Source organism: Neophocaena asiaeorientalis, unplaced genomic scaffold, assembly GCF_003031525.2.
Source record: "Neophocaena asiaeorientalis asiaeorientalis breed wild unplaced genomic scaffold, Neophocaena_asiaeorientalis_V1.1 scaffold36, whole genome shotgun sequence".
NCBI classification, from domain to species: Eukaryota; Metazoa; Chordata; class Mammalia; order Artiodactyla; family Phocoenidae; genus Neophocaena; species Neophocaena asiaeorientalis.
Genome location: NW_020174149.1, coordinates 8551038 through 8578036, shown reverse-complemented (window position 1 = coordinate 8578036; position 26999 = coordinate 8551038). Strand labels below are relative to the sequence as shown.

The 26999-nt window shown below is 37.4% G+C and overlaps 1 protein-coding gene across 1 annotated transcript; it reads right to left on the bottom strand.

Moving 5' to 3' along the window:
- Positions 1-1384: 1384 nt before the first annotated feature.
- On the bottom strand, positions 1385-26999 carry LOC112406278 (SH3 domain-binding glutamic acid-rich-like protein). The gene is made up of 5 exons (XM_024755010.1): positions 26928-26999; positions 25672-25752; positions 12766-12951; positions 8267-8347; positions 1385-2307 (listed from the first exon to the last, which is right to left on the bottom strand). The coding sequence occupies exons 1-5, from the start codon at positions 26997-26999 to the stop codon at positions 2275-2277; spliced, it is 453 nt and encodes a 150-aa protein (XP_024610778.1). The 3' UTR covers positions 1385-2274.

Here is a 26999-nt window from a genome sequence, read left to right as displayed (position 1 = left end):
TGTGCTCTGCAACAAGAGAAGCCACTGCAACGAGAAGCCTGTGCACCACAACAAAGAGTAGCCCCCACTCACCACAACTAGAGAAAGCCCATGTGCAGCAATGAAGACCCAACACAGACAAAAAATGAATAAATAAAATAAAAATTTTAAAAAGTGGCGGGGGGCCTCAGCATAGCCTTGAAGGCAGCTGTCTAATATTCAGAATTTCACTTGCTTTTCTTGTATCTACAGGATATATAGTATTCAGCTGACAAAAAGAAAGATTTCAATTTGGCAAGACTCAATAAAACATTTTACTTTAAATATACATATATGCTAATTGTAAGGTATAGTCTAGTAGATATACACATCTCAAAAATGTCATCTATTTTTAAAGAATGTCTATTTTTGACAGTGTTAACTTATTTGATATTAAAGTAAAAATGCCCACATAATATTGCAAGTATCATCATCTGCATTTGATATAGCTCAGGAGAAAATATTGAAAAATGTTTTAGCATTTTCCAGAATTTATTACAAGATACCTTGTTTACTTTAGAGTTCTCCATAGCATATTTTTGTACACAAAAAAATGGAGTAGTTGTTTGAATCTAGTGTGTATTGCAAAATTCAGAGTCCTAAATAGGAAATTTAGAAAGTTTATTCAAATTGTTTTCTTTCTATTATTTTCTCTTTTCTCCTTCCCCACCATCTAAAAAAATATATTACCCTTCTAAAATTATTATTACACTATTTAGAAACTCCACGAACACGAACACAAAAATTATGTTTCTGACAGTACTGAGTTTATTTTAAAGCATTGCATCATGTTTGAATCTCAGTAAACAAAGCCATGTCTTCATTGTATATTGATTTTGGCAAAGAGCACAGACTTGCATACATCAAATGATATGATAAAGTAATTTAAAGTAAAAGGTGTTTGCTTTTAGTAATGTGAAACTAAAGTACAATATTAATGTGGAACTAAAGTACAATATATGTGTCTTCTGGGTGATTTAGGCCATAATGTTTCTTATCTTCTTAGAAGTTTTCAAAATTAACATTTTTTAAATTGATCCTTTTATCTGATACTTATGCTATTCACTGGAATAGAGGCATAGAAAAGATTTTCTCTGCTTAGATTAATGTACTCATACAATATATGCCTAAGCTGAAACTGAAAGATCAAATATCTGAGAGATAGTGGCATTCGTGATCACAAGTGGTTTTAAAAGGGGAAAAATGAGTTCCAACCTATTTTAAAATATTTAATTAAAAGTCTGAGCTCTGGGGCTTCCCTGGTGGTGCAGTGATTGAGAGTCCGCCTGCCGATGCAGGGAACACGGGTTCGTGACCCGGTCTGGGAAGATCCCACATGCCGCGGAGCGGCTAGGCCCGTGAGCCATGGCCACTGAGCCTGCGCGTCTGGAGCCTGTGCTCCGCAACGGGAGAGGCCACAACAGTGAGAGGCCCGCGTACCACAAAAAAAAAAAAAAAAAAAAAAAAAGTCTGAACTCTTTGCAAAAGGATGCCGTTTTTAACTTATTTGCCATCCTACTTCCATAGCATACATATGCATATTTCACTGGGGCAAGCAACTTAGTAACGTGATTGCATCATAGCTGTGTAGTTTAAGCAAGAAATTTGTCAACTGAATACATCTTTATTTTGGTGGGAGGTCATCTGTTCCGATCACTGAAGCATGCAATGAAAGGCTTCATTTAGAAGCCTAGAAAACCTGTGGTTCAGTACATAGAAGTTTTAACTACAAAAGAATGTAAATGTTATACTTACCATCAGAAATTACAATGTCTGACATATCATAAACATTATCTGCAACTACTTTTTAATCACAATAATTTCACATCAAAAAGGTACATATTTTTGTTCACTAAAATTGAGGCAATTTGGGAACGAGAGACAGATTCTTCCTTTCTCACTCATCTTTTAAAGTTACTCAATGTAGAGCTACAGATATACTTAAGCTGCAATAATAATATCAAAAAAGGGAACAGGTGTTTGCTTTTTAAAATCACTGAAGTACATAAAATGCCTTAGCAGACAACAATACTATTCCATGACACCTCTTAAAATTTTAAGTTCATCTCCCATTCTCCTCATCATAATGTTCACATTTTAATTATGTATTCATTTTGATTGTTTGCATGTGAAAACAACAACTATCTATTATTTCAACATTAAGCCTATTTCTTTTGAAGCCAAGATAATTTTGCTATTTTATAAAAAGCAGTGGAGACTCCTTTGTCAGGATGCTTAAGGCAGAATGTTTAAGGTTCATGCTTGCTGCTTTGCCTGAGCTTCTGCTTCCTGAAATGAAAAACAAACAACACAGATTTAAATATCACAAAGCAGGCATCCGTGTGTATTTTGGTTAGACTATATTATCTCAAATTGCTAAGAATATTCAAAATCAGAAAAATAGCCCCCAGAAAAGACTGCTTAAAAATTCTTAATAGAAAAATTAAAAAATAGAAACTTCTGCCTAGAAACAGATGTCATAGAGGACTGTCTATAATTCCATAAAAGCAAGTGATTTACAATTATAGTTGACATTTTATTTAAAAGTAGCTAAGTTCCATTTTGAATGATTTTTCACAAAAATTGAGTGTTCTAAAACATTGTCACCTATAGTTACAGTCACGTGAGTTTTGTTTAAGGATTAAGCTACTTAGAAAATGTGTTATTTGCTAAAGTATTGTTGCTTTTAAATTTCATGGCAGTAGGCTCGAAGAGGTAAGGTTGTCTTTCTATTCCTGTGGATGGTGAGTACTTCTAGCATAGGAACTCTGACCTATAGGTGTGCTCTGGCACTTAACATAGTACTTGACACAAAATACACTTCAAGGAAAGTTTCTGCAAATAAGGATGGGTGGCAAGAGTGACTCTGGTGAAAGAAACCTCAGACTTGAGCTGTAGAAATCATGTATGCTAGACAATGTCACTCTAAACATCTGTCACTAATTGAGTACTTGACAGTCTCAGGAGGAGTGACAGCAGCTGCATATTCCAAAATAAGCCTCTGATGCTAACCCCAGAAGAAGGGGAAAAAACAAACAAACAAAAAGATGCTATATTTTTACCAAAAAAAAAAAGAGAGAGGTAGAAATGATAGAAAGAAGGAAACCAGAGGACAGTGTAATTCATTCTTAATACATCATTAACAAAACATATGTAATACACTACTGACTCACCTTCCAAAACTCTTAGTCAAAAACCAAAAACAAACTTCCCTAAGCTCTTTTGAAATTTCTAACATGGTGTTCGGCTGTCTAAATGAATACATCTTAGACCCACATTATGTATTTTGTTTCATTTTATAGAACAAGCTTCCAAAAACTTCCTCACACAACACAGTGAATTTTATACTAAAACCCCTCAGTGGGGCTTTCCTGGTGGTGCAGTGGTTAAGAATCCGCCTGCTAATGCAGGGGACACGGGTCCGAGTCCTGGTCCAGGAAGACCCCACATGCCGCGGAGCAACTAAGCCCGTGCGCAACAACTACCGAGCCTGTGCTCTAGAGCCCACAAGTCACAACTACTGAGCCCACGTGCCACAACTACTGAAGCCCGCACGCCTAGAGTCCATGCTCCGCTATCAGAGAAGCCACCACAGTGAGAATCCTGTGCTCCAAAACGAAGACCCCACACAGCTAAAAATAAATAAATTAATTAATTAATTAATATAAAAAAATAAAAATAAAACCCCTCAATAGCATAGCATATATAGGTGGGGAAGCAGTGGTATAAAAATGTGAACACATGATAATGTGAAGTCCTTCTTCTTATGAGCACGTAATGCCTCTGAGTAACTAGTAATTTGGAGACAGCCTAGTTCCCTAAAGTTACATTTATCAATCTTTGTTGTAATTTGTCATAAATTCCTTAGCTCTCACTTATCCTTTTTCAAGGAAGAAATTACTAGCACAAAAATCCAAAACAAAAGGCAATTCAAACTTCTTTGTAATTTGTCTTTAAGAATACATCATATTTAAATTATTTACTTTTCTAATTATGTTTTATTCATCAAATATGTAAATTGTGCTACAAGCTTTATTATTATCTAAAAGTAAGTAGCCAGTATTTATAGTATCATGAGTTATTTAATCAACCAGAGAGCTCTAGAAACAGGCATATGATGTGTTCTCACCCTCTACTCCCACTATATACATCATTCTATAAATGCATTGGTTTTGAGTTAGATAATCCCGGGTTCAAATTCCATATCTGCTACTCAATTATTATGTAACCTTGGACAAATTACTTAAATTATCTAATCATTAGTTTCCTCCTCTGTAAAATGGTATTGAGGACACCTAGCTCATAAGGACGAAGTAAAGATAAAATGAGATGAATGTGAACTGTGTAGCTCAATGCTTAGTCCATTGCAGGTATCCAGACTTCTTTCCTAATGTTTTCCTTTCCACTTTCTGCCTAGTCACTAAGACCAACACCACAGCTAAGTGTTATTAACATACAGTTTCTCTTGGAGATGCAATAAAATGGGATGGGCTTACTGGAAATAGGAATGCTTCAAATCTCACAGCAGAAGCAGATTTTCATGGCCCTCCCTAGAGCTAGGTGGTTTAACCAAAGCCAATGAGAACACTTCTTTAACCAGCATGTTCTATACCCTCAACCTACTAGTGAACACGGCTTTTCCAGAGGAGTGGTATTCCTCTCAACATGAATATCACTGGATTTTTATTTTTTAGTAAAAATATATCAGTTATTTTATTCCATATCAAAACTATCAACTATACTGCAATGTAAGAAATGCTAGTGCTATGAAATTATCTTCTGTATTAATAGAAGAGTAAAGAGCAAATATTTATATACCATGTTTAACTGCATCTAATATACAAGAGAATAAAAAAAAATTATTTGTCTTACAGAGGATTCCTTGCCTTATAGAAATATTTGCCATTGGGTACTTTTAAATCAAGCTTTCCAGTGCACTGGCTTTCAATAATTTTTAAATGTAAAGAGAATGTATTCTAATTATTTGGAAAATAAATAAATGGAGAAAAAAGAAAAACATTCATATTATTAGCTATGGTTCCTTTCAGTCTCTTTTTGTCCTGTACATAGATTTTAAATGTAATTATCAATAGAATACTAATTACACAGTAAAAACAGTTCTGTAGCTCATTATAATGTATCTTTTCACAAACTCTCATTTTTTAATAAGAGCATGAGTTCACTCAGTGGATAAATCATTTCTGTTGACCCTATTTTTAGACATTTAACTTGTTTACAAATTTTTTAAGATTAAAAATAACATTTTGATTTATTTTTTTATCCATAAAGACTTTTCGATGTATGAATTATTTCATTAGGCCTTACTACCCAGTACAATTACTGGATGAAGAAGTATAAACATTTTTGAGGTCCTTGATATATATTTGCTATTTCGGTTTTCAAACAGTAGTACCAATTTATATCATCACCAGTAATATATGAGAGAATACGTTTTAATGCACACTTCTCAGCACTGAGCATTATCACTTTGTTTTATCTTTGTTAACTTCACAGATGAATATTGTATCTCATTTTATCACATTTCTTTTTATTATGAATGCACTTTTCCAATGCGGGTTAATTAGTTGTATTTCTTATTGCATATACTTTCTTTTCAGCCAGTTCTTTCTGGAAGACTTATTGTCCTGTTAAATTAAAGGGGAAAACTCTGAAAGCTGAGCTGAAGGATAGAAAAATCATCCTTCTGATATCAAATTTATCACTTTTTATCTTGGGAAAAACCTATTAAATACTAACATTCAAAATCTCCCTATTACCAATCCACCCTTCAACTCCACTGTCAATTCCAGACCTCTTTTCTTTATCCCGATCTATCAGCTCCTTCTAGTTCAATCCTTGATAACATCTGCTGTCCTTTTACTCTATTCCTACTTCTAGGGTTAAACAAGGATGAAAAAAAAAAAAAAAACCACAGTAAACAAACTGACTGGCTCCACTGTGGGCTCATCAACTCTAACTTCAACAGGGAATTTCATCTTGCTCAGCCATCCTTCCATTCATGATCTTTGCCTACTCTTTAGCTTATTTTCAGCAAATGCATCTTTTCAATTCTCAAATTTCCCATCACTCCTAGCAGATGATCATTCTTCTTACCTCATACTAAAGATAAGACATTTTCAAATGTGAACTTCCCTAACCTCCCCACACATTAAAATTTCGTTTTATCCTTCTCTCTTCATTCTATCCAGTCTCAGAAGAAAACTGCGTGCCTTCTCTTTTCCAAGACTAACTCCTCCCTTGGATCACTCACTTTTCTGTTTCCTCCATGACTTTTGCTTCATTTCCCTGTCACCCAGGTTAGAAGCCTCAGAGATAGCTTCAATCCTTCCCAGTTCTTTCCATACATAAACATCTCATAAATTGCCAAATCCTATCACAAGTGATTTTTCTGTGTCTCCTAAATCCATCTTTTCCTTTCTGTAACTGCAGTCCCACTTTAGGCCTTCTCCATTGCTTTTCTGGACTCTTAAGGAATACTCTAATGGGTCAGCCCATCTCTAATATCTAATTTCTCCAATGTTTCACAATCCACACATCTGCCAAATTTATTTTCTTGAGACATAGATCAAATCACATCTTAAAATACAAAGATAATCACATAATTGTCTTCTCTCATTCCCTACCATGGCTTTTAGATGCTTAGAGAATAAAGCCGAAAGTATCTAGCACAGTATTCATAATCTGGCCCCATCCTACCTAGCCAATATTACCTCCTAATGCATCTCCCTTATTTAATATGTTCTATAGTAGATTCATGTTGCATTATACTCTGCTCCCTGAACATACCATTGGGTGCAGGTACATCCCAATGCAGTGGTTCCTATTGCAGCCACTGTGAAAGACGCCTAGTGTTACTTCAGTGTTTTAGAATCCCTAACAGCTCAAATGCCAATTCCTCTGTGGAACCTTCCCCAAACTCCTTAGTAGTAATTTATGATTATTTCCTTTGGATGCTTACTGTACTTTATTCATACCAACCATACAAAATTTACCATACTATATCATAATTATTTGTAGACATATTTGTTGTATAATTATTCGTATACATGTTCCTCACTAGGTTATAAACACTTTGAAGGTAGAGATTATGTTGTATTCTCCGTATTTGCCCTACCATCAGTATCAAGTCAATGTTTGACACTCAGTAAATATTTATTGAATGAATAAATGAATGAATGGCTCATACTTTTCACTGAAGGAAAGAGAGTCATCAGTCACAGAAAACAGACTATCCTTCCTTTATACTTCCTCCAATATGCACTGAAATCAATGACTTAACTTGGGTTTTACTAACTTGTTTAAATAAAAATGCCTTACCTAAGATTTCCTACAACTTAAATTATACAAAGCCTAAAATAAGACATCTTATCCATGGGAAAAGAAAGTTTGGCAAGAAAACAGAATTTCATAGTGACTCAGACAACAATGCCTCTAAACAGTCTCTAGTGAAAATACAGACAATAACACAGACTCTCAAAACTGGAGAAGGAGCTGGAGTTTGAAGAATCTGTTTAACAAAAATTAGCTTCTGAGAACAAAATGTAAAATGATAGAGCAGGGGACATACACTTTGATTAAACCAGCCTTTGTGGAGAAGAAATATGGTAAAAGGCAAACGTATATTTAAAGTCCATAGCTCTGAGACATTTTTTTAAACAGGTGACTTAATTTTTTATATTTTTCTTTGTATGATCTTCCCTGGGAACACCACCACTTGAAAAATTAATTTGCTGTTGGCAGGGGAAAAGCTCCAAATTCCGCCAGCAATTTAGTGATGAGTTTTGATACTCAAATGCTCTTAGTTAATTTGAATAGGTGACTATAGCATTTGATGTCACACAAGGACAATAGATACTGACAAGAAGATTACTTTGAACTAAGATGCTTTCTGTCCACGTAATACCATACATGGCAACTGGAATAATGGTGTCTTTAAAATTGTTAACCACTTATTTGTGAATGGGTCAATGAGAAATTTGCTGCCTTGGGCAGCTTGATAGGGAAGTCACTCAGCCTACCTTCTATCCACATACTTTATGTATTTAATTATGCACATCTGTCTTCCCTACTAGGGATTAAGTGTATGCGGAGCAGGGACATTTCCTTTTAGCTATGTTGCACTGCCTCTGGCTTAATCTGAGTACTTAATAACGTGCAAATCTTACTGATTAAAAAACCCCAGCAGCAATAAAATGGCCTATAAAGAAGGGGAAAAAATGAATCATACCTTTGAACCAGGTGGGGCTGTCAAGCCTAAAAAGGCATACACTGCATTATTTTCTCTGGCTTCAAAGAAGGCATCATAGTCCTTGATAAAAGAAGGCAACAAGAATTAGCAACATACAACCAACAAAGGAAAGAAAAGGGGAAATTAATTCAAAATTATCTGACTGGTCAATATCTTTGAAGGCAAACAGGCTAGCTAACTTCAATAATGCTAGAATTCTGGAAGGAGTAGTAAAGAGTCAAGGCTTATTGGATCCCAATTAATGTGGGTTAGAAGATATGCTGATCTGTGAGACAGAAATAGCAAAAGGACTTATTTCATACTGCATAGAACTTAAATCTGCCTCAGGGCAAGCAGCTTTCTCCATAGCCCAAAGCAGCCAACTATTTGCCAGTAAGATGTTGCTTACTTTTGGGAGGAGGCTATTGTTCCAGTTTGCCATTATTTCTCTTGCATTATTCATTAAGGTAGAGATGCCCTCAGAACCTACAGCAGACCAGATTTTAGCTATCCCATGGCCATAAGAATAGTAAATCTGTGCTGTGTTCAGAGGAAGGTTATGAGATTTTCATGAAATATGACTGGAGGAGCAAACAATCCGGGGATCCAATAAAAGCTTCACGTGACTAAATTCAGTTGGGCTTCCCATTGTCATCCTCTAAACCACCATGCATGCTCCAAAAGTAACAACCGAACTGCCTACATTTGACTATGACATATAATAAATAGCAAATATACTTAGAAAACACAGCCATTGTCTATACCTGGCCTTAGTTTGTTTGACTTAAAACACACAGAGAGGGACTTCCCTGGTGGTCCAGTGATTAAGACTCTGCCCTTCCAATGCAGGGGGCAGAGTTTCTTTCCCTGGTTGGGGATCCCAAATGCCTCATGGCATGGCCAAAAAATTAAAAAAATTAAAAATTAAAAAAAAATAAAGTGTTTCAAAATTTCTCTAAAAAAACGCAAAAACACAGAGATAAGCTTGGCATTTTGGCTGAGTTATTAGAGGTAAAATGAACTTATAATTTGCTGGCTTCTCTAGAGGTTGCCTCACCAACAGATCACCAATTAAAAGGTTCTTTTCTAGCATATATAGTTCCTGGTACTTGGAGGATCTGGAGGTATAAAGTTTACGGCCTCTCAAGCCATTGATGACCCTAAATCTGACCCCTAACTCAAGAAACATCAGAATTTCTGTCATTTAGGAACTCTTTTGACACAGTCAGTATTGTTTAGAGCCACAGAGATCTCCTCAAGGATTGTCTCAAAGCATCTTTTTGTGTACCCTCGATGTCGACAAAGGATTAAATCATAAACAACAGGCATTTATGACCAGCCTCCTATATTCTTTGAACTCACTATTCAAAGTGAAACTAATTGGATCTTGATACAAAATCCATACTGAGACACATGACCTATAAGTTACTCAAGGTAAACAAGCAATATACATCATATCTATACTCAACCACTTGGAAGTAACCTCAAAATGCTAGTTAAAAGAACCTAACAGTTATACAAGAGACATTTCTTACTATAATCAAATCAATAAAAACAGTCTGTGTCAACCTTTAAACTCATGTGAAAAGAAAGCAGGTCTTCAAATACATTGAAATCTGATCATAAAATACTATGTAGGGTAATCTAGTTATCTCTGTTTCAGGTGTTTGGGGATCACAGTACATTATTTGTTGGCCCTGAACTTAACACACAGAAACAGATTTGTAGCGCTGAGAGAAAAGAATATCATCTTCTCAATTAATCAGGATTAATTAATTTATTGTACAAATATGTATTGAGCACCTACTACATGCCAATCACTGTTCCTGGTGCTAAGAATACAAGAGTAAACAAAACATTGTCTGCTTCTTCTATAGGAATTCTCTTGAGGAAAATATACTTTATTTACATATTTGGGATTCCAGTAACATTAATCCAGAATGTATTCTACCATATAGTTGTATCATATTAATTATTTCATGAAAATGTACTTTAGTTCTTCATATACACAGCATAAGCTCTTTCAGAACATAGATTACCCTTAAAAATTTTGTATCGTTTATAGCAGAGCTTCATTTATGTTGGCAGGGTAATTGTTTCAGTCACATCCTAATCTGGAAATAGAACCTAAGCTACAGCTCAATGATTCTAAAAAAGGAGGTAATTTTCCCCCAGGGATGTCTCGCAAAATCTGGAAACATTTTTGTTTTTTCACAACTGGGAGGGTGCTACTAGCACTCATGGATAGAAGCCAGGGATGCTGCTAAACATTCTACAATGCACAAGGGAGCCCCCATAAACCAAACATCTCAGTATTGCCAAGGTTGAGAAACCTTGGGACAGTTTAAACAAGGGAATTTAATATGAAGAACCACTTACAAAAGATTAAAGAGCTGAAAGGCTGACAGGAGACAGTGAGGCAGCCCAGAGACTAGAAATAGCAGGAAGCTGCTACCACAGCTACTGCTGAAGGGAAAAGTGAAGAAGGTAGTATTACAGAGCTGGTACCACAAAGGAGATGTAGCCACTGTCATGGACACCTCCAGAAAAAGGGGGGATACCTTGGCTTTTCCTCTCCTCCTGCCCTCCACTCATCCAACCAGTGCATCCTATTACCGGCCAAACCTAATAGGCAGCCAGTTGGCAATGGACCCTGGGAAATATAATTTGCTGAGGTCAGCCTCCCACAATACAGAATGAAACAAGAAAAGAACAAAGATGGGATCTTTGAGTAAACAGAAAACTTAACAGCACAGTGGTTTAATAGAATGAGTAAGAACTTCAGAATAAGACAGATCTAGGTTTAAATTCTAGTTGCATCACTTAATAATTGTATGATTTAAGAAGTTAGTTAACCTCTTCTAGGCCTCAATATCTTCATCTATGAAACAGGAATAACAATATCTACACCTCATGAGATTAGTATGAGAACTGATTAATATAGTACACATAAAGTATGTAGCACAATAGCTGACATATAATATGCTTTCTATGAATGGTTGCTATACACTTTTCTCCCTAACGTCTGTATAGGGACAAATCTTAATTATTGTTATGAAACTCCTAACTCAGTGCCTGGCACACAGCAGGCACTCAATAGAAAATGGATTCCTTTTCCATTAACAAATATTTGTTTGATTTGCGTCTCACCTCCTGCATCTTCCTTTTCATCTTCCCATTTCTCAGTGACACTTGCCTTTTTTTCCATAACATACTCCATTCCCTTATAGTATGGCTTCCGAGGGAGAAATAAACCAGGTAAATTTGGCTTCTCAAACATCACCCTTATAACCCAAAATGTGTTTCTTTTTAAAAGTCAAACAAATTGAAATTCCTGCTTCAAAAAGGAGAGATTAAGACAACATATGCGGGCTTAGATTGGACTGGATGACCTCTGAGGCCTCTTTCAGCCCCTGAGAGTCGACAATTTGCAGAAATTTCAAATATAGAAGCACTGAGGTTTCACCATCTAAATGAATAGCCTAATTGTCTTTTCCTTATCTACATAATATGTCTTTACACATTGGCCCTGTTTGCAGCAGCAGAAGAAATCTTCTGGCCCCTCCTCAGAAGTGACAAATTCAATTCACAGAGAAAATATTTTATGCTAATGAACTTCTCAATTTTGCCATACCCTCCCCTAGGTGTTCTCCTTCTCACTCCCATTTAAACACATGAGTTAGAAGATTTGGATTGCTGGCTCTAAAAACATTTGTTCCTCAATTATGCTAATTCTGAGGACACAGCAAAGCAAACAGTTCTTTACTGGAAATTCCTATAGCCCTTACATATGCTTTCTGTACCATGTCATCACATGGATGTGGCCTCATAACCACTCTCTCTGTTTCAGGTGTGTTTGATTCTACCCACACAACACTCCCAATCAGCTCTTTAAGAAAAGAGGCTTTGTTTTATACATACTTGTACTTGCCATGGTACCTAGAATGGCCACAGGCTACAAATGTTACTTAAATACACAGTGAATGAACATTGAAGGGAACTACTTCATGGTTTAAATGAAGGCTAACCAAGATGACAAACTTGAAAGCCCCAGTCAAAAAGTAAAAACTCTACTCCTGTTTCCCTCATCCATACATTAGTTCAATTAGCTAACTCAAAATTTTAAGAAAATTCATTAATAATACTCAAATAAAAGTTTTACTACCTTGAAGCAGAAACTGAGATATTCCTCTTTTTAAACTAATTTTAATCTAAATAAGTAAAACAGCTCACCTGCTTTCAGTGGCTTCTTCATGGACATACTGGAAATAATATAAATGCTCTGGTCTGTACTTATACATTCACAGATAATTTTTTGGTGAATGACTCATCCATTTGCCTTCTAGTAGAAGGCAAAATACCCTAGCTGCCTAGGATGGATGTAGAGGATGAACAGGAGAAATGACTGTGTGTAGATATGGGGTGGGAGTAAAAGAAAGTGGATGGGTTTGAGGCAATCCATTTTTTAAAAAAAACAAGAATTTTAATTGGTTCCTTACCCCACGGTACTGGCTTTCATTGAAAATTTGAGGTGGCAAGGGGTACCCTGTGGCTGGTCGACTGTTTTCAGGTACATTTTCTCTCATCCACTTCCGATTCTCTTCATTGGCTGCAATATCCTTTTCTTCAAATCCTATTTTGTTAGCTTCTAAGAAACCAAGCACATCTTGCTGTTTCTTCTTAATCTAGGGCCCAAAGGACAAGAAGTTATATTGTTGAACAAACAGCTTTTATTATTTTTATCATATTCAACAAAAATGTGTTAATGAACTAGCAGAAATGAATTCAGACATGGATCAAGATTTGTGGTTTAACAGAAGATATATAGTTTTCCCTCTATTATTTTGTTGTTAATGTCTCACAAGTGGATTGAAGAGCTTTCAGTTCGCAGATCCTTTTATCAACCCAACTTTTTCTTTTTTTCACTTAAATGCTCACATCTAATCATGAAGAAGAAAAGACAGCTGATACATATCAATAGCCTCAAGTGCAATTAACTCAAAAGTTTGAGTAGTGGCAAGGTGTGTTTCCCGATTATCTACAAGCCTCTCTTAATTTTAGCCTTTGTTGAAAGTCATTCCAAACGACCTGAGTCTACTTCCTGTCTTAATAAGCATCATACAGTTAACAGAAATGAATATTTCCTTGAGAATGTTACAAAACTCTATGTGTCAATTTTCATCATTTGGAACAGAAACTGAACAAGTAAACAAGAGTCTTTTTCATGAAAGTGCTGAGCTACAACAACACATTTAATCAAGATGGGGTTTTGTCTTGTTTTATAATCAACCTGTCACATTTTCTCAGCTAACACTTTATTGAAGATCAACAGAGGTTCCAACTGTGATGCACTAAAATCTAAAATGATTGTCCGAAACTGTATATAATAGCTATTCAACAATATTTCTTTGGTGCCTCTTAAGTATGTAAGAAATTTATCAGGTTCTTTAAAATGTCTAAAGAAAAATAGCAGATTCCCTCCTAAAATTACAATCTAGAGGGAGGTATTAGACATAGATATATTAAAATTTTCAATTATAACATGGTATTTAAATATGAAGCTAAGGTGGTCAGGTGAGAGGAGTCAAGTGAATGACAAAGCCAAGAGTGCAAGGAATTTAAGAGAGAGCAAGTGCTTATTGCTATGAGTGATGCCACTTAGACTAAGCTTAATACTGACAGCACACATGCTGCATACTACATCCATCTATATTGCATGCAGTCTATGGTTTTAGTGAAAGCATGATATACTTAGTAAAGTTTAATATAATTACCCAGCTGTGAAATATTACACAATATTGTCCAGCTCACAAATATTACAGCATATTGAACTAGAACAATAAAGGTACAGTATTACAAAATAAACCTGGAAACTTTCTAAATGGATGCTCATAATTTCTATGACTAAATTCTTACACATAATTGAAGTCTCTAAATGAATAAACACTTGTGTGGGTGTGTATTTTGTCTTTTTAAATAGGTTATAATTTGTGACCCAGTCAACTTCTGCAAAGAGAAATTCAGATATATAAATTCCTTCCAATTGGTTCTGTTTGTTTCAAATGCTGCCACAAGAAGGGCTACACTAATTTGTAGTTAAATAATAAGACTGTCTTTTCCTAGCCAGTGCCTATCGATTTAAGAGTGGGGTGAAGGAAGCATGAACAAATAGAATTTAAAGCTGCCTTTTCAGTCTTTTACTAATCTACTTACAAAATACACCCAAAAGGAAAATCAAGTCTGAATCCCCAGTTAGTCTGTTTGGCACTAGACTACTGCAGTGTTGCCACTGTGTAGTCATTTGGTAAACAAAAAGAGATCTGTATACATTTTAAATGAATACTGTCATGAGTCCTTAAGCCACTGGCTTCCTACTGCTTAATCTAATGGTATAACCACAACAAGAAACACTTGTTTTCAGCTTGCCTGTTTTGAAATATTTTAAAAAATGCTTTGGTCACAATCAGCCATGTAAAACTTGTAATTCACATCTCTTTACCAACAAGTCTACAACAAATCTAGGGTAAGACTCTTAAGAATTTTCTTGTTGATCTCCTATCTCTACCCCTAGCTCCCTGGAGTTCTCCTGACAGATGTTCCAAGATGTGGCAGCATAAGAGCACAATGTAAGGTTTGCTATTTTACCGCTGTCTGCCTCCCCAAATACTGTTATTACTTTCTTTTTCAGTTGCAATTCTACCACATTATGTCTAGAGAGATGTTAAGGCTCAAGTAATTTCAGTAGAGCCTTGTGTGAAAAGAGGAGAATGTAGATATTTAAAGGCAGTTTCTCAAAAACAGCTATGTCTTAAGGTGGTCACAGTAAAGAAAGTACAGTCATGCCTAATTTTCTGGGTTAAAAAGGCTTTTCTTTATCAGTTCTGAAAAATCTCATCTATCCAGCCCATTCTTTTTAAATTTTATCTTTATTGGAGTATAATTGCTTTACGATGTTGTGTTAGTTTCTGCTGTACAACACAGTGAATCAGCTATATGTATACATATATCCCCATATCCCCTCTCTCTTGAGCCTCCCTCTCACCCTCTCTATCCCACCCCTCTAGGTCGTCACAGAGCATGAAGCTGATCTCCCTGTGCTGTGCAGCAGCTTCCCACTAGCCATCCATTTTACATTTGGTAGTGTATATATGTCAATGCTACTCTCTCACTTCATACTAGCTTCCCCTTGCCCTCTGTGTCCTCAAGTCCATTCTCTACATCTGTGTCTTTATTCCTGCCCTGTCACTAGGTTCATCAGTACCTTTTTTTTAGATTCCATATATACGCGTTAGTGTACGGTATTTGTTTCTCTCTTTCTGACTTACTTCACTCTGTATGACAGACTCTAGGTCCATCCACCTCATTACAAATAACTCAATTTTGTTCCTTTCTATGGCTGAGTAATATTCCATTGTATATATGTGCCACAACTTCTTTATCCATTCATCTATCAATGGACATTTACATTGCTTCCATGTCCTGTCTATTATAAATAGTGCAATGAACATCAGAGTGCATGTATCCTTTTGAAGTATAGTTTCCTCTGGATACGTGCATAGGAGTGGGATTGCTGGGTCATATGGTAGTTCTATTTTTAGTTTTTTGAGGAACCTCCATACTGTTCTCCATAGCGGCTGTAACAATTTACATTCCCACCAACAGTGCAAGAGGGTTCCCTTTTCTCCACACCCTCTCCAGCATTTATTGTTTGTAGATTTTCTGATGATGGCCATTCTGACTGGTGTGAGGTGATACCTCACTGTGGTTTTGATTTGCATTTCTCTAATAATTAGTGATGTTGAGTATCTTTTCATGTGTTTGTTGGCCATCTGTTTCTCTTTTTATGGAGAAATGTCTATTTAGGTCTCCTGCCCATTTTTGGATTGGGTTGTTTTTTCTGATATTGAGGTGCATGAGCTGCTTGTATATTTTGGAGATTAATCCTTTGTCAGTTGCTTCGTTTACAAATATTTTCTCCCATTCTTAGCATTGTCTTTTCCTCATTTATGGTTTCCTTTGCTGTGCAAAAAGCTTTTAAGTTTCATTAGGTCCCATTTGTTTATTTTTGTTTTTATTTCCATTTCTCTAGGAGGTGGGTCAAAAAGGATCTTGCTGTGATTTATGTCATAGAGTGTTCTGCCTATATTTTCTGCTAAGAGTTTTATAGTGTCTGGCCTTTCATTTAGGTCTTTAATCCATTTTGAGTTTATTTTTGTGTATGGTATTAGAGAGTGATCTAATTTCATTCTTTTACATGTAGCTGTCCAGTTTTCACAGCACCACTTATTAAAGAGGATCCAGCCCTTTCTAATCTGGAGCTTTTTCCAGAGTCAGAAGGAACTGCAGTCTCTCTCCATTTCCTTCAGACATGGCTGTATGTGTAGACCCAGGAGGCTGTGAAACAAGGAGCACTGGGAGTACCATCTACCCTAAAATTCAATTCTTCTGATTCTTGAAACTCTACCATGACCGGTTTACCAGTTTGGTCTTCATAGAAAGGGCAGACAGTGTGCATATTTGGAGTGGAGGGAGGGATTGCCTGGAGAGAAGAAAGGCAAGGAAACAGTGAAGTTTCTTTGTCTGCCTTAGAATTTTGCCAGAGTTGTCCCTATATAATTCTAATAGAGGGGTACACAAAAAAGCTCCAGGAATGGCCTCCCAAGATAATCCCAAGAGGAAATTTCCAAGCCTTATTATATGTTAGTACTGGGTTAAGATTTGTACCAGATAAAGACCTTTAAGGAGAAAGGGAACTAAGACTTGTTAAGTGCTTGCTGAGTACCAAACTCTTTGTGAGGCTATGTACATATATCCCCTGAAATCCTCATAACAATTCTGAAAGGTTAGTACGATTATCCCCATTTTACAACAAAGGAAATTGAGGCTTAGATAGGTTAAGATACCTGCGCAAGAAGAATGATCTCTTAATTGCCTGTACTAAATTAAAAATATAAAGCTATCTGACTGCAAAACCCTGTTCTTTTTCAATACATGCAGTACATATTAGAATTCCCAATCTTGCTGGGGAAATAAGACGGAAATATATGAAAGAGTTCTTCTAAACTATGTGATACAAAATAGAAAGACAACAAAAGCTGAGATATCTTATGTTCTCTTCCAAATAGCCTCATTTACTGAATTTGATTTCCTAGTTATTATGGTCTCTTTCCCCTTGACCAGTCTAAACTGACCCCATTGAGTTCCTAAGCCCACCAACTTGTGGACTTGCTTGCACATGGGCAGCATGCACACAGAAGAACTGAATGGAATGTCATGAGGCCTCTGGTTTGTTGTTGACTACACTGAAAACAATGTAGCCCATGTCTCCCGTTTGTCAAGAGCTCGGTCACTTAATAGTTCTGAGTGGGCAAAGCTGGTATAGAGGCGTATTTCTGTACTTTAAATTTACAGAGAAACAGATGAGAAAGTGCAAGGGCATCAGACCCCTCCCATTCTTTACTTTTTTAAAATAAGCAATGTACCCATCACTTTAAAAAAAGAAAGTCCAACAACCTTTTCAAAGAGCAAAATTATCTGAACACAATGCACTACTCACTTGAAAGTAAAAACAGGGACTTCCCTGGTGGAGCAGTGGTTAAGAATCTGCTTGCCAATGCAGGGGTCATGGGTTTGAGCCCTGGTCCGGGAAGATCCCACATGCTGCGGAGCTACTAAGGCCGTGCACCACAACTACTGAGCCTGCGCTCTAGAGCCTGCGAGCCACCACTACTGAGCCTGTGTGCCACAACTACTGAAGCCTGTGCACCTAGAGCCCATGCTCCACAACAAGAGAAGCCACCACAATGAGAAGCCCGTGCACCACAATGAAGAGTAGCCTCCACTTGCCACAACTAGAAAAAGCCCGTGCACAGCAGTGAAGACCCAATGCAGCCAAAATAAATAAGTAAATAAATAAATAATTTTTAATTATTTAATTTTTTAAATTATTATTAATTTTAATTAATTATTTTAATTATTTAATTTTTAATTATTTAAGGTGAATTTCATCCCCACATAGTCTTATCAAATGTACATGCTGAGTGAAGTGTTAGCAGATTAATAAATAATAGACAAATTTGACAAAAGGCTGAAAGCCACAGAATCAAAACATATACTGTAATCCTACTGCTGCTACACTGGTTCCGTGGCCAGTTTCAACCTCACCCCCTACTGCTTAACTTTCAAGGTTCTGCATAATGTTCTATCTTCTCTAAAAATATGCATTCCCTGGGCGCCCCACAACATATCAAGCTGCCTTTATTTTTCCCTGAGTTTGCTATGCCCAAGACCTTAGTGCTTTTCTCTTTGTTACCTTCTACTGCAAGTCTCCCCTCTTTCCACTGATACAATTCTAACTTATTCATCCAGGTGCACTCCCTCTGTGAAACCCTTGGTGGCCACTCCAGTCTTCTCCCTCTGACTTCCTACAGTCAGTATCACCCAGTTTGGAGCTTAATCAAATAGTACCAATGATTGCTAATCTTTTCACATGTCAAAGTCTCATCTCTTCAAGTAGTTGCTAAACCACCTGAAGGTAGGGGCCATGCCTTTTGTTTAAGCTTTCCTACATAGTGCTCACCTCATAGGCTGGACACAAAGTAGTTAATACTGATTGATCTAACAACTTCATTTTAAATCCAGGACCTCCAAAATGCTTGTTTTTAGTTTTTTATTTTAATAAACTTCAATTTTGGAATAATTTTAGATTTACAGAAAATTTGCAGATATAATATAGAGAGTTCCCATATAACTGTCACTCTGTTTCCCCTATTGTAACACCTTACCTCACAGTGGCACATTTGTCACAGCTAAGAAACCAACACTGATACATTGGTATAGTACTATTAGCTAAACTCCAGACTATTTGGATTTCACCAGTTTTTCCACTAATGTCTGTTTCTTTGTTTCAAGATCCCTTCCAGGATACCACATTACATTTAGTCATGTCTCTTTAGTCTCCTCTGGCCTGTGACAGTTTCTCAGACTTTTCTTGTTTCCCATGATCTTGACAGTTCAGAGGAGTATTGGTCAGGTATTTTGTAAAATGCCCCTCAATTCAGGTTTGTCTGGTGTTTTTTGGATGATTATATTTCCACACTCTATGTTTTGGAAGCAATTCAATAAATCAATTATACATCAATAAATCTGGAAAAAATAACTCCAGCTACATAAAGCAAGAAAAGTGTCTCTTTTTAAAACTCTTACAGCATACTGTGAATCTGACAATACTTTCTAAGAAAGTTTCAAAAGAGTCAGGGAAGTTTGAGAAAAGTAGGTAGCTATAATCTGAAACCTATAAAAGCCTATTCTAAAGTAATATACATTAGTCTTTGTGGCTGACTGGGCTGGATTTCTCAAAGATTAAGTGTTATCTGGAAATATGTCTTCAAAAGAATTCCCAGGATTAAACATTTCGTGCATCATATTAGATTGATGGGTTCTCCAAAAGGGATTGGAGAAAATGCCATTTAATGGTGGGTTTTAGTTATGTTTTAGCCACTGTTTTCAATATCAGATATTTCCTAAACCCTTGAAGTACTAATGACTGGAATGTACAATATGACAATATAAATTCCAATTACCTAGAATTTGAGTGCAGGGAAATATTGTTGGTTATTACTGTTCGCACATAGACTCTCATTCATCCCTAACTAGCAAAGTAAGTCTTTATTCTCCAAATTACCACTTGGCAATCCAAGAACAAAGCTGATTATAAAATACAGCCTTCAGAAATCTCCAGACCCAAACAGAGCACCTCATTGCTAGCACATTCCATGGTAGGGAGATAGCAGCTGTTCTAAGCAAAGCTTAGAAGAATTAAAGCTCAAAAATTTCACAAGATTTAGAGCTTTTGGACTCAAAGAAGCTATGGGTTCATCCAGAATACGTTGGGGTATCAGAAGGTATTCAGGAGTTATTCCCAAATTCACAGGAATTTTGAGTATAGACAAGACTGGGAGACAGATATTGTCTTATTATTCATATCAGTTATAGAAGGCCAATTAAGTGACAGCTGCTAAAGCAGGTGTTTTGATACATTATTTAACTTAATATTCATAATAACTTTGTAAGGTAAATATTATTACTCTCATTTTATAGATTAGAATATTGAGGCTCAAAAAGGTTAAGTAAATTTACCCGAAGTCACAAAGTTAGTCAGTGGCAGAGCTGGTATTCAAACCTAAATGTCTCTAACTCCAATGATTAAGTTTGTTCCAATACATTGCCCTGTCTAGCTTCAAGATATTTTGCATGGATATTTTTTCTTAAGAGATTTTTATATAAGGTCAACAAGCTCTTACAAAGAGTAATACCACTTTTTGATGTGTTCTTACTACATAATTTAATTCTAAATTCTACTTACCAGACCGTGATTTTGTTCCCATTATCATCCAAATGAGTATGCACACAATCTAATCAATCTTCAAATTATTATGAGCAAAAAGTGACTGGAATACCCAATTCCAACTCTAGGATCCTCTGCTGCTAGGAAAGGATTAGTGTCAGACTCCTGCCTAGGTGATGTTAGACACTACCATTCAGTCAGGAATGCAGTTCATGGACTGACCAAGATGACAGAGTAGGAAGACTCTGAGTCCGCCTCCTCCCTCAGGCACACCAAAATTACAACTATTTACAGAGCAACTGTCAATGAGAACAACCTGAAGACTAGCAGAAAAGGTCTTCAACAACTAAAGATATAAAGCAGAAACCACAGAGACAGGTAGGAGGGATAGAGATGAGGTATAGTCAAAAGACCTATACCCCCGGGTAGGTGACCCACAAATGGGAGGATAAATACAATTGCAAAGGTTCCTCCCAAAGAGTGAGGGATCCAAGATGCACAGCAGGCTCCCTAGGCCCAGGGTCCTGCACCAGGAAGATGACCCTTCAGAACATTTGGCTTTGAAGGCCAGTGGGGCTTACTTTTGGAAGAACCAGAATGCTGTAGGAAACAGACACTCCACTCTTTAAAGGGGTACACAGAAGCTCACACACTCTGAGACACAGGGCAGAAGCAGTTATTCGAAAGAAGCCTGGGTCAGACCAACTTTCTGATCTTGGAGAGCCTCCCAGAGAGGCAGGAGGCAGCTAGGAATCACACTAGGACACAGACTCTGGCAGTAGCCATTTCTGTGAGCTCATTCTACTTCAAGGACAATGGTGCCAGTAAATTCTTATTTTTTGTTTCCATCTCTTAAATTTTTTTTTTAAATTTTGTATACAAATTTTAAAGATTATTTTCTATTTACAGTTACTACAAAATATTGGCTATATTCACCCATATTGTACTTCCCATTCACCCACCCCTGTATTGCCCTTCCCCCCACCCCACTGGTAACCATTAGTTTGTTCTCTATATCCGTGAGTCTGCTTCTTTTTTGTTGTTGTTATATTCACTTGTATTTTTTAGATTCCACATATAAATGATATCATACAGTATATGTTTTTCTCTTTCTGACTCATTTCACTTAGCATAACACCCTCCAAGTCCATCCATGATGCTGCAAACGGTAAAATTTCATTCTTTTTTATGGCTGAATAGGATTCTATTGTATATATGTATATATATACCACATCTTCTTTATCTATTCATCTGTTGATGAATACTTAGGTTGCTTCCATATCTTGGCTATTGTAAATAATGCTGTTATGAACATCAGGGTGTGGTATCATTTTGAATTAGTGTTTTGGGTTTTTCTGGATATATACCCAGGAGTGGAAATGCTGGGTCATATAGTGGTTCTATTTTTAGTTTTTTGAGAAACATCCATACTGTTTTCCATAGTGGCTGCACCAATTTACATTTTCACCAACAGTGTACATGAGTTCCTTTGTACACAGAAAAAATAGAGTTTAAAACACAGAATTGGAAGATATAACAATTGTAAATATATATGCACCCAATATAGGAACACCTAAATACATAAAGCAAATATTAACAGACATAAAGGGAGAAACTGACAGTAACACAATAATAGTAGGAGACTTCAACAGCCAACTTACATCAATGGACAGATCATTCAGACTGAAAATCAATAAGGAAACACAGGCCTTAAAGGACACAATAGACCAAATGGGCTTAACAGACATATATAGAACATTCCATCCAAAAGCAACAGAATACACATTCTTTTAAAGTGCACATGGAACATTCCCCAGGATAGATCACATGCTAGGCCACAGAACAATTCAGTAAATTTAAGAAGACTGAAATCATATCAAGCATTTCTCTGACCATAGTGCTATGAGACAAGAAATAAAATATAAGATAAACAGCTGCATTTTCTTTCTTTCTTTTTTTTTTTTTTTTGTGGTATGTGGGCCTCTCACTGTTGTGGCCTCTCCTGTTGCAGAGCACAGGCTCCGGATTCGCAGGCTCAGTGGCCATGGCTCATGGGCCCAGCTGCTCCACGGCATGTGGGATCTTCCTGGACCAGGGCACGAACCCGTGTCCCCTACATCAGCAGGTGGACTCTCAACCACTGTGCCACCAGGGAAGCCCCCTATTTTCCTTTTTTTTTGATTAATTTTTATTGTAGTAGAGTTGCTTTACAAAGTTGTGTTAGTTTCTACTGTACAGCAAAATGAATCAGCTATACATATACATATATCCCCTCTTTTTTTTATTTCCTTGCCATTTAGGTCACCACAGTGCATAAGTAGAGTTCCCTGTGCTACACAGTATTCCCTCATCAGTTACCTATTTTTTACATGGTATCAATAGTGTATATATGTCAATCCCAATTTCCCAATTCCTCCTGCCCCTCTTTCCCCAATTGGGAGATTGGGATTGACATATATACACTACCCTGTGTAAAACAGATAGCTATAGGAACCTGTTGTATATCACAGAGAGCTCAGCTCACTGCTCTGTGGTGACCTAGATAGATGGGATGTTGGGGAGGGAGGTCCAAGAGGGAGGGGATATATGCATACATATAGCTGACTCACTTCATTGTACCGCAGAAACTAACACAATATGGTCAAGAGACTATACCCCAATTTAAAAAAGAAAGCTACAAAAAATAAAAACCAAACACATGGAGGCTACACATTATGTTACTAAACAATGAATCACTGAGGAAATCAAAGAGGAAATAAAAAAATACCTGGAGACAAATAAAAATGAAAACACAATGGTCCTAAAACTATGGGATGCAGTGAAAGTTGTTTTAACAGAGAAGTTTATAGCAATACAAGCTTATCTCAGAAAACAAGAAACATTTCAAATAAAAGTCTAACCTTACATCTATAGGAACTAGAAAAAGAAGAACAAAGTTAGTAGAAGAAAATAAATAATAAAGAGCAGAGCAGAAATAAATGAAATACTGAAAAAAAAACAATAGAAAAAGAAACAATGAAACTAAGAGCTGGTTCTTTGAAAACATAAACAAAATGATAAACCTTTAGCCAGACTCATCAAGAAAAAAAATAGAGAGGGTCCAAATCAATAAATCAGAAATAAAAGGGTAAAAGTTACAACCAACACAACAGAAATGCAAAGGATCATAAAAGATTGCTATGAACTATTATACATTAATAAAATGGGCAACCTAGAAGAAATGGACAATGTCATAGAAATGTACAATCTCCCAAGACTGAATCAGGAAGAAATAAAAAATATGAACAGAAAGATTACCAGTAATGAAACTGAATTAACAATTTAAAATCCTCTCAACAAACAAAAGTCCAGGACCATATGGCTTCACAGGTGAATTCTAACAAACATATAGAAGAGTTAAAACCTATCCTTCTCAAATTATTCCAAAAAACTGCAGAGGAAGGAACTTCCAAACTCATTCTATGAGGCCAGCATCACCCTGATACCAAAACCAGACAAAGATCTCACACAAAAGAAGAAAATTACAGGTCAATATCACTGATGAACATATATGCAAAAATCTTCAACAAGATATTAGCACAGCAACTTGTGTTTGCTTTTTTACCAAAACACATTGGTGGTGCCAGGAGGTGACCGTGGGTGAGAGCAGGCTGTCACCCTCTCTTGCTCCACATATCCATCATTGACCCCCATCTCTTCCAAATTATCTAAGTCAAAAGCAGTGTGCCAGCTCAGCCAGTGAAGCTTCAGACTTTCTTTCCCTTTGTTGTGTATTGAATTGTGCCCCTACCCCCAAAAAGACACACTGAAGTCCTAACTCTAGGTACCTATCAATGTGACCTTATTTGGAAAAAGGGGTTTTGAAGATGTAATAAGCTAACATGAGGTCATACTGGATTCGGCTGGGTCCTAACTGCTTTATTTTCTTCATAACATTTTCCTCTATCTGAAACCAGCTCATTTCTTTTCTTCTGTACTTGGGATGTAAGCTCCTGAGAGCAGGGCCCTTATCACCAGTGCTCACCAGTGACAGAACAGTTTCTGGCACATAGCAGGCACTCAAGAAATAATCATTAAATGAAGAGTCAGATGCTCAACAAGCATTTGGTGAATAAATAAATGAAAGGTACAAACCCTATTGCCACCATCCTCCTTCTAAAAGGATTTACACCCCAAGCCTGTCCTTTATAGAAATCGAGGAAATGACAATCTCAAGAGGCCAAGAAAAACTATCTCCATATGAACATATACAATACCACATCTTAAAAGTTAGAAGAGCTCTTGGTGGCTGAGTTTCACACGTGGAATCCTTAATCTTGCATCCAGGTCAGGGAAAAAGGCCATCTCTAAGATCAGATCAGAAGAATGGCTGTGACAGGCATCCAGCAGGGGGCAGCCTAAGAGAGTTGGGAGGCTTAGAAGCACCTAAGTTGGGTTCACTTGAGGACAACTGACAAAAATTAAAAGACCCCCCAAAAAAAAAGTGAACTACATCACCACTCTGATGATCCCCCAAGTTAAAAAGACATTAAATAATGTAGCAGCTGCGAGGGAGCAGAATCCACTCAGGAAATGCAGTCATGAGAGCACAAGAAAGATGTAGGAAACCGGAAGTGAGGCAAACATGCCCTCACACCTCACACCTCACACCAGAGTAGGTTCCTGTGGGTGGACATAAGCAGCTCCCTCAATTCTGACTGGGGACCATCTCGAGTTATTCTTTGGTCCAGGTTGGAGACAGCTTCCCCCAGTTTGTTTCCAGTTGTAGAGTGGGACACCAGTAGGATCAGTTAGCCTCCGGGTTCTCACAAGCGTGGATGAGCTCAGTGACCGTCAGCTAAACCCTGAAAGATCTGGGGTTCTGAGACTATGGCACAAACTGCTATTTGCCAGCCAGTGTCCATCCTCCCTTCTATTTTTACTAGGGGTGCATAACATCACCTGCCTTGCAGTGTAGCCTTGCGATTAACCGTTGGCCAATGAGATGTAAGCAGATCTGAGGCTTCTTCTAAAAAGAAAATTTAAAAACTAGAAGGAGGGACCTTTTGCCTTCTCTCACTTTCCCCTGAGTCTGGTGACATTCAGACCTCTGGGAGCCATTCTGGGACCACGAGGTGACCCTGAGAGAGGAAGTCACATGCTAAGGACGGAGGAGCAGAAACGGAGACGCTTGAGTCCTTAGAGGGACCATACAGCCACCATACCAATTCTGGAGTGCCTACCTCTGGACTTCTTCAATGTGAGAAAAATTAACTTCTGTCTTCTTTAAGTCACTTTTCTTTGGGGTTTTTCTTTTATAGCCCACTGAAATTGATCCTAGTTGATTCAGAGATGGTCTTCTACTTACTCTGATTGAAAATAAATGACATCCATGGGCTGCTTTTCTCTTGGAACTTTCTGCTTCCTGTCCCTAAACAGTGGCCTGGGAAGAAAAGTCAATTAAAGTTCACGTTGCTGATGTCCCTGCTTGTCCTCCCTATGCCAGGAAGTTAATCATTGTCAAGCCTCAAGGTTCCCAAAAAGGGACTGTGATGCCCAGCCAGTGTCCTTGGGTAGAAAGTCTAGAACAACAGTTCCTAAAGCATTGTCTGCAGATCAAAAGCAGCAGTACCTAGAAACTTCTTAGAATTGCAGATTAGCATGCCTTACCTCAGACCTGCATCAGAAGTTCTGGGGGTGGGCCCAGCAATCTGCATTGTATCCAGCCCTCAGATGATTCCGAGGCATGCTAAAGCCTGAGAACCACTGGGTACCCAAGAGGAATTGCTCACACCACCCGGAGCAAAGAGCATCATCGGAAATAACCAAGGTTGAAGGCGTTCTTTTATGGGGCTTGGGACAAAAGAGAGCTGGAAGAGTTGACTAGTTGGGAGGAATGGATAGAGGACACAGGATTTAATAAGTGCTCATCTGGACTAAGTCTTCGGTTGGTCTTCACAGTTGCCAAGAAATTCAAGACTGAGATGGAATTCAAGGCTTTCCATTTACTTTTGGTTATCTTTGCTTGTTGAGTGTGACCTCTCTCTGCGAGTGAAACATATAGAACCTCAATATATCACGGTCACACCAGCAAGAATATTTTTCTAAGCACTAGGGAAGTCATCTTTGTGAGCGGTTGGCATAGCCTGACACACAAGGAGACTGATTTTCATCCTTCAAGGGTAGGTTCCATTTTGGAAGCAGCTCAAGATATCTGCCAGGTAAGTCATATGACATAGCCTGATAATTTCCCTTAGGAGTGGAAGACGAGGTGGACCTGGAGAGGAAAGAGCAGGGGTGATCTCAGGCAGCCTCCCAGCTGGGGAACACCCGCACCGGATACCTAGGAGCTTTCGGCGAGCGGTCTAGCTGCTTGTAGGGATCCCGTGCAGTTGGGCTGGGATTCAT

Coding starts and splice junctions, on each gene's coding strand:
- LOC112406278 (XM_024755010.1), bottom strand. CDS start 26,999: ATGAATCCCAGCCCAACTGCACGGGATCCCTACAAGCAGCTAGACCGC. Junction 12,952..25,671: donor GTCACCAGACTCAGGGGAAA/GTGAGAGAAGGC, acceptor TTTGGGCCCTAG/ATTAAGAAGAAACAGCAAGA. Junction 8,348..12,765: donor ATGAAAGCCAGTACCGTGGG/GTAAGGAACCAA, acceptor TCTTTTATCAAG/GACTATGATGCCTTCTTTGA.